Source organism: Asparagus officinalis, chromosome 8 (assembly GCF_001876935.1).
Source record: "Asparagus officinalis chromosome 8, Aspof.V1, whole genome shotgun sequence".
NCBI lineage: Eukaryota > Viridiplantae > Streptophyta > Magnoliopsida > Asparagales > Asparagaceae > Asparagus > Asparagus officinalis.
In genome coordinates, this window is record NC_033801.1 from 22569891 (window position 1) to 22578558 (window position 8668).

Sequence of the window (8668 nt, forward strand, 5' to 3'; positions counted from 1 at the left end):
GCCCACCCGGCTCTAAACTCTGCATCAACACCACTACCAAATCCAGAAAACAAGTATTGTCTCCTCAGGGATCCTATTATATGCCTAAATTAAATAGATAAAAACCACATTTGCGTTCATCTGAATATATTCACCATCAGTCATCTTGGTAAGTAACTGTCTTTAATATATCTAGAATTTTGACACATGCAGATGCACGCGACATGGAAACAGATTGCTTTTGCAAATTCTTCAAAATATGAAAAACAACTTTCACCTTTTGTAGTGAAAGTGAATTTCACAGCAGATATCAAAAGTGAGTGAGGGTCGGATGATTTGCTAAGAGAGAATTACCTTTTCCACCTTAGGCTTTTTGAAGTCTTCCACTAATTTTCTCATTCTCACTATTTGTTATGTATTATTAATACAAGTATAGGTATATGTGTAAAAGCTTTGCATTTTTATTTTCATATATTTACTTTTTTTTATAAAAAAACTATATCTTTTTCCTTGTGCCTTTTATGGACTAGAATATAAAGGACATGTGGGCTCTAATCTTATTTTCATGTCATTGAATGATGTATGATGTTCTTGATGAAAGAGAAAAAAATATCCATTGTACAATTACAAATTTATCCTTTCAATCACAACAGGAAGGAAGACATGACCTCCAATCCTTCAAATTTTTTCATTCCCTCACTTGGTTTTTAATATAGCAGTATAAATATCCTTGAGATAATATTAAACTCACTGTCAAGAATAACTTCATTTTCTTATGTCTGTTTGATTACTCTTATCTGGCATATACATTTGATTCGAGGACAGTATCTTTTAACCCTTAATGGATACCAAAGTGCATTCTTCCATTCAGTATACAATAACTGGATCTTCACATTGAATTGATAAATTAGTTAACATGTGCTCTCACAAGCACTCACGAGCCTTAATAAGTGATTTACAACTCCACTGTTTTCATTTTCCAAAAAGAACTCTTAACTTCGTTTTTGTTGCTTTTTGGACAATACTTAGAGAGAATTAATTATCTTCTTGAACTTTGTATAGACGATTCTCTAACATGGAACTCCTTTATTTCAACTTTGTGGTATGGAAGATCTGATCCATTAATTAGACAAGCCACTCTAATGCATAAACATCTATTTGGACATCTATTTCAAAATGTTCAAGACTCCATTTGTTTTTATTAAAAGGTTTATATAGAGTTTATTAACAATCTTTACTAATTTATAATCTAACATCTCACAGTGTTGTCCACATTAATTGTAGGATCCTAGATCAAATTTGTTGCGCATGAAGACATGAGGTTAGCTTCAGTTCATGCAGATTGGGGGGTCTTGATTGAAGATATGTTGCACAAGTACCCTTGAAAGGAGGGCTGAAGTTGCTTGCATGGTTGATATTGATGACTGGGAATACAATGGGATCAGATTTGACCAGATCTGATGGCGAGCTAGATGAAGGAATGAGCTGTTAGTGAAAGAAGAATTAGAGTACCGGACTGGTCACAATAGAGGCGAAGCGTGGTTGTCTGATCTTGGGTAATTTCAAGATTCTGGAATATATTGACTTGCATTCTGGTACCAGATAAGGCAGTGTAAACTCAACAAGATAAAATTTAGTTTAGCGAGAGAAACAATCAGTAACTCTCAAACAATATCAATATCCATATTCAATCTTTCATTTAGCAACTTAATTTTAAATACAAGATAAGCATATCTGTGGATAAAGTTCAACTAAAACTCAAATTCCTAACCCAAGAAAAATCCTAAGGAATATAAGAACAATATCCTAAACAACATCACAATCCAAATAAAAGATATATGACATCCTAATGTAAATAAAGATAACTCAAAATAGTTTAAAACACTATGTTATCCTAATCAATTTCGTATAAATAACATGAACATGCCCTTGTCTAAAACTTTACTCATGATCTGAGTTTAAAGATAGTTTAACATCACGTGTCACAATTTTGTGAATCCACTGCACGCATAAAAGAATAGCAAATCCACTGCACGCGTAAAACAGAATAGCTTGATGTATACTACATACCCCGTACATCTCAATGGGAAGCAACAAAAATCAACCTCAAATATATCATAAACCAATGGATTTTCCTACTAAATGGCCGATAAAAATATTTATTTGTTATATAGAAATTAATGATGGGGACCCAAACATGAAGCACAAATAATGATCTCCAATGAATCTTCAAATATTCAAAGGTACTACAAATGAGTCTAATTGCACCAGGAAAAAAGAGAACATATTGTTATTTCATAAAATATAGCAAGAATAAGCAGAGAAACTTACATACAGGATTATGCATATCTTCGCTGATTCCTATCTCTAAAAGTATTGATCTTAACAGTCCAGACAAGTAATGTAGAACAAACGTCGCGACACCCACCTATCATAAAAGGTATATATGTTACAGTTACAATATATATGTTGCAATTCCTATGATTTCAAAACTCTATACTTATTAGCGCTAGAAAACTAAACGAGATGCTTACAATTGAGGAGTATAAAACTATTGCAAGGGAACTTTTTCGACCCGTGGGTAAAAGTTTCATGCCCTGCAAATGAACCATAGCAGTTCCAATAAATAGATAATCAGAGATTGATGTACTAGAACGAAAAGTATATATCAAGCACAAAGAAAAAAGGTCATAAAGGTAATCGGCATAAAAAGCATGCTAGTCATTGGTGCAGAATGTAAAAGAAGATAAACCTAAAACTCTGCGTTCCGGATGGCAAGCACATATTAGCACAATGTTAATGTTGTTTGTTATTTGATAAAAAAATCAGGTGTCTTATATTAATTTAAATAATAATCATGCCATCTTGTAGTATGGAAGTTTAAAACCAAAACATAAGATGCATATGGAGTATTGGACAAATTTACAGGTCACGTTGCATGCTACTCTGATTCACCATCTCAGATGAGAGCACATATATTCTTTTAAATGAATCAAAATCAATATTTTCATTAATTGAGAATGGAGATTAATCACATCAGAAATTATTCAGTTCCAATGTAGGCTTTATCCTCTTTTCTCAAGGAAGACTTCATTTGAAACATTATTTGAAATATTTATGTTTGAACGTTAGTCATGTGATGAAATGTTTCACAAGTTTTATAAGGCCCTAACAGAAGATGCTAGCCTTCTGTATAAATTAGAAAAGGAAAACGGAAGGATGAGTATAACATCTCTGTAACTCTCACTATTTTCTTGTCATAATTGCCATCCTTTGTTTTAATCAAGGTTCAGAAACATAAAATGATTGAATGGATAGATGAATTTCCCCATAGCATGTGGTGAGACAACCTCTACAAGTTACCACAATCCTATGATATAAATTTAAATCTGACTGAACCATCAGACAAGTTTAAAAGTCATATTCTTAAAATTATGCAAACTTATAGTCTTATACACATGGCATATGCTTTTGACCTTGACTTTAGGTACAAATCCTTCTGTTTTGTTTCTGTCTAGGTTTCTAAGGACTTCTAGTCTCTGATGTTACAATCTTAGTTATGTTAAATTTTGAACTGATACTACACTTGTGAAGCATGTCAAAAGTTCATATGAATTCTCAATAGTCAAAACTGTAAATGAATTCATTCATCTAAAAAGTAGATACAATGATGAAGTTAATATACTTCAATTGATTCAACATAGAACTGGAATGGAAGTAACATTATTGGTAGCTCGGTACTGCATACACTTAAAGTATGAAAATGCATCATGTCAAAGACATTTGTCAGACCCAGACATTGTTCGACACAGGACTTCTATTTGCCTGTAATTAGTTGGAACTCATCATGTGGGGGTTTTTTTGTGTCTTGTCCATGTGTCTGTGCTAGTTGGAATAAAGTTTGACAGGATTTGTGCGTTTTGGTCATTGTTTCAAAGTCATAGCCACTTTCTCTTTGGAGTTATTAGCTACTAGGTTAAATAAACACCAACATGAATCGAGTTTTATGTCTTATTTGAGTTTCACGAAGGAGAGATCAAACCAAATAACCAATAGAGCACCCAGATATTAAAAACATATAAAGCTTCACAAAATTAAGAGATAAGCAATCACTGGCAGCCAGCTCCAAAAGTACAGCATTTACCTGAAAAAGAACTATCAATATCACAATGATGACTCCGACCGTCATAAAGCTGCCATAATAGAACACGACCGACTCGCTAAGAACGCGGGCCAATAGCATCATAATGAACCCGATCACCAAGAAAAGGAGTCGATGGAGCAGGAACTCTGAAACGAAAATTGATCCGACAGCAAGAAGCGCTCACTACACCACTCAAAATTTTCATCACAGAGAGAATAAATTACCTAATTCAGTAGAAACCTCAATGGACCTCGACGAATCCGGCAGCATTCTGATGTCAATAATCCTGTTCCCAAAAGGCGGAACTGCTTGAACCCAAGAGCCCTTAGCCAGCTTCTGCCATTGAGTCTCAGGGCACATCCCAACCCCAATACTCTCGTTTCTGCATTTTCAACAAAAAGGGGAGAGTTTTAGAAAGAAAAGTTCAAACTTTTTCCCAACTAACTCAGACAAGGGCTTTAGGCGACCACCGATGTAAACAGAGCTCGACGGTCTGGGCACGAGAACTCGGATCTCCCTGGGCGAAGGAAACCCTAATTCTGAGGGAGTGAGCGTACTTGTCGATATCGCGAAGCCTAGAGAGGCCGTGGATGTGGACTCTGCTGCAGGTGACGATAGAGCCCGGGCGAGAACCCGGAGATCCCTCGATCCTGTCCCCGGGGGGGAGCTGAAGCTTTGAAGGATGAGAAATTACTGGGAAAAAAGAGAGGGAAAGAATGGATGAGAGGAAAACTAGGGTTTTTGAAGTAGGTTTTAGGAATTACCTGAGAGGTTGGAAGCGGAGATGAGAGAAGGAGAGGTTGATATCAAGAAGAGGAGGAGGAGGTAGCGAGGTGAGATCGCCATGGCGTTTAGTTTGATTGTTGAAGACGAAATTTGGGAGGGAAATTGTGCGGGGGAGGGAGCTTTTTTTTTTTTTTTTTTTGGGAAGGGACGATGTTGGGGAACACAAGTGGGCTCATACGGTTCCCCATGCTGTACAGCCCACCCAGTAATTGGAGGTTTGGTGCAAGGGGTCGGCATGGGCCGGATCCGGCCTCACCTGTGAATCGATCCAGTAGTCGAAGGTCTGGTGGGCATGGGTCGGTTTCTGGACGGGCCGGTGCAGACTCAGATCCAGACAGGACTATGCCTCCGGATGTGAAGCTAATCCCGCTGGGCTCGGCGTAGTACGAGTTGTGGGTTGGCCCTCTTTTTCCCTCTGTTCAAAAACTCCCCACTTTTTAGGGGTTGTTTGGGTGTGTGCTTTTTTTCTTCTTTTTTTGTGTGTGTAGGTAAAGTGATGAAAAGTGTTGTCACGTTGGATTTATTGTCAGTTGTAGTTTTACGCATATTCAAATACAAAATTGAAGTTTTCTAATTTGTTCTTTATATTTTTCTCCTTGAACCAAAACCTGAACTCCTCTAGTTATTGCTAATCTAGCGCATATTGCTCCTCCTCCAACGAACATATTTGTTCTCTCGTTAACCTGACTTCTATCGGATAAAAACGATTAAATAGTGTATAATGCTAATAGATATTTTAAAATTATAGTTTAACCATGAAGGAGATGATAGAATCCATCTAAAATCTATAAATAAATTTACAACGTAATGTAAAAATAATTCTTACTAAATATAGCACTTCACTTATTTTAAAAGCATTGATAGATGTAAAAATAATACTTACTAAATAATTTTTTTTTTAATCTCTAGAGTTTCCATCCCAGACTTTAATCTAGATTATAGCCAGTGGGTTTAAGTTTTTGAGTTACATTCGCCTAATTAGTTTCACATCAGAATTTTTTGTGAGATGGTGAGATCGAGGAGCCTATAATCAGGGCCGGCCCTGGGGTAAGTCCACCAAGCCCCGGGGCTGGGGCAACCCAGGGCCGGGGGGCAACCCAGGGGGAGGTCGTCGTCTTCCTGGTCGTCGTCTTCGTCCTCTTCCTGATCGCCGCTACCGCCTTCTACTTCAGCAAGCATTTTTCAGATGGTGAATACGACTCACTACCCCCAACGACGCCATCCCCTTGTTGCCTATGACTCTTTTGGGCTTGGGTTTTGGGGTTATTTTTGAGCTTGCCACCGAGTCGAATCTTTCTGCCTTTTTCGGGGCACATTCTACGAGGATAGTGCGGTTGGTAGAATTGTAATTATGGCGGGGGTCGTGGGCGGTATTTGTGAAACTTAATAGATTTATGTATATAGTTTACGCGGCTGTACGATTTCTTGTGTAGTAACGAACTTAAATTTAAACGAACTGGCTTTCTAATAGTACGTATATTACGATAATGCACCCCTGACATGGGCCATTTACGAGGCACGTGCGTTGGCTAGCTTTTTCTTGACAAAGAGTTTTTTATCGTTGCTTTTTTATTATGCACTTTGTGGTGCTGCGCTACTACGACAAGTAAGCTGGCCCCCCTAGATTCGAGAGAGCGCTTTTATTTTTTGAACACAAATAGGGAGTGAGGTATTTGTTGGTGGGGTAATGTGGAAAAAAATTTAAAGTAAATCTCAATCCTCTCTTTCTTTAGGAGGTTAAAGTTTGAGTTAACGGTCTAATATGAAAAGTTTAAGATGAACAAATACCTCACTAATTATCGTTGCAAGTAAACTCATGTCTTTTCTTCTTTTTTCCAATATTGGTGCAGGCTGTGAGTCCAACGCCGGCGCCCTCCTCAGGCTCCGGCACCAAGTGGTGCGTACCAAAGCCCGATGTAACCGAGGCCTCCCTCCAATCGAACATCGACTACGTGTGCAGCACGGTCCTAGTCGACAGCAAGTAGATTCAGGGCGGCGGATCCTGCTTCCTCCCCAACACTCTTCAGAACCACACGACATTCGCCAAAGGAGGGGAGGTCGTCGTGGAGGGGAGGTTGTCATGGGGCAACCCGGCCGACCCAGGGCCGGGGCTGGGGCTAGGGCAACCCAAACCTCGGGGCCGGCCCTGCCTATAATAAGGAGGGAACCTCAAAAGTAAATTTATTTTGAGTTATGTTGGGCTATCTTGCAAAATATAAATTCAACTCTGACGGGAAAAAATAGATTTGGGCTAAGTTGGGTCAATGTCGGTCATAAGTCAGGTCTACTATTTTATTCACGGGTCTAATCAACTATGGGCTAGATCGGGTCTTGGCCTAAGGCCGATTGCTCTGGTTTGGCCGGTAGATCGAAACTAGCCCATGTCTACCCCTTATTTTCCAATAAAAAAATGATTCTGAGATATCTTATTGAAAAGAGGTGAAAAAAAGAGTTTTTTCCCATTTAAATTGGGTTTCCATTATCTAATGGAGGACAACCAATCAGAACTTATGTAATTCACAATTATGATACTCACACACACATGTAATCCAGTTTTTAATTTTATAATTCCCAAACACCATGAAATATATTGTAAATATTATAGAAAATTAAATTTATTTTGAATCCTCTCTTACCTGATACAAATAAAAAATTTCATCATAAGAGAACTCTATTTTCAATCCAAGTTCAAATTAATATAACTAATTATGCCATTATTACTGAGAAATGTCTTGAACAACTTGTACTTGTACAACGTTTACAGAAAAGAAAATGAAGAAAATATTAAATCTATGACAAGAGAGAATTCTTTGGAGGTTATAAATTAAGTTAGGGCGACTTAAGATTCTGATCTCGATATTTTAAATTTACCACTATACTTTCAATGACATAATATATACTTTCAATGACATAATATATATTCACCTTCAAAAGAAGGAGAGCAAAATATTTCTTTAAAAGAGAGAAGAAATTTTAACATATATGTCCTCTATAGCACGACGAAAATATTAGTGGAACACATTTGCACATGCAACAAATCTAACTTTAATCAACCGTAACTATATCTATAACATTAAATTAAAAAGAACTATTTATTAACCAATCAATTCCCAATCTCTGCGATGGTTTGTAAAGTTGGCCTCCACTGCCCTTGCCTCAACACTCCGTTGCTCCTTCCCTTGACGCCACTCCCCGTTGTGCTCTCCAATGCCTCTCCTTCTTGCTGACCCTCTGCCTACAAAATCTAATAATAATTAAAAAAAATAAACAACAATAAAACATTTTTACACAATTAGAACAAAACCAATCTTATTGTGTCATTTCCCCTTTAACTTATTCTATACCCAATATACCCTTCACAACAATTAATAATTACCGCTTCGACCGAATCCTCAGACTTAGCTCTCTCACCGCCACCCTCTCCTTCCCTCGCCTCCTTCGGCTTAGCAAGCAACCGGGTCAGCCTCACTCTCCTCTTCGAACCAAACTCTCTCAACACATCTAACCATCCACAAGAAATGGCAATAAGTACATCAAACAATCAGGGGTAAATTCGTAAACAACCGCATAACACTCCGGACCTTCAAAGCTTACGAGCCTATAAACTTGCCCGATCACCAACGCATCATGGGGCCGGAGTAATTTCAGATATCTCGCTGGTTTCCTCTCTGTCGTCGACTTAGCGTTCGCAGTGACCATAACGGCAACATAATGGCCGGGGTTTGAGTCCATGACTCTGCTCGCCGTCGTCGACCAGTA

At 37.9% G+C, this 8668-nt stretch overlaps 2 protein-coding genes across 2 annotated transcripts in view; both read right to left on the reverse strand.

Annotated features, from left to right (window-relative positions):
* The window catches only part of LOC109820635, a 10583-nt gene extending 5533 nt beyond the window's left edge, over positions 1-5050 (reverse strand). Inside the window, exons 1-6 of the mRNA XM_020386810.1 lie at positions 4888-5050; positions 4594-4816; positions 4348-4505; positions 4124-4269; positions 2514-2576; positions 2315-2407 (exon numbers count right to left, since the gene is read on the reverse strand). Of these exons, the coding sequence (XP_020242399.1) occupies positions 2315-2407; positions 2514-2576; positions 4124-4269; positions 4348-4505; positions 4594-4816; positions 4888-4969 (765 nt within the window). The 5' untranslated portion in view covers positions 4970-5050. The remainder of the gene's footprint in view (positions 1-2314; positions 2408-2513; positions 2577-4123; positions 4270-4347; positions 4506-4593; positions 4817-4887) is intronic.
* LOC109822831 lies at positions 7900-8662 on the reverse strand. The gene is made up of 3 exons (XM_020389089.1): positions 8491-8662; positions 8286-8410; positions 7900-8144 (listed from the first exon to the last, which is right to left on the reverse strand). Exons 1-3 carry the CDS (start codon positions 8639-8641, stop codon positions 8013-8015), a joined length of 408 nt encoding a protein of 135 aa, XP_020244678.1. The 5' UTR covers positions 8642-8662; the 3' UTR covers positions 7900-8012.

Bases quoted from the DNA above. Each gene is read 5' to 3' on its own strand.
- LOC109822831 (XM_020389089.1), bottom strand. From the start codon at position 8,641: ATGGACTCAAACCCCGGCCATTATGTTGCCGTTATGGTCACTGCGAAC. The intron at 8,411-8,490 runs GTCCGGAGTGTT...GTGGATGGTTAG, and splicing joins TAGGCTCGTAAGCTTTGAAG to ATGTGTTGAGAGAGTTTGGT. The intron at 8,145-8,285 runs GTAATTATTAAT...TAGATTTTGTAG, and splicing joins CTGAGGATTCGGTCGAAGCG to GCAGAGGGTCAGCAAGAAGG.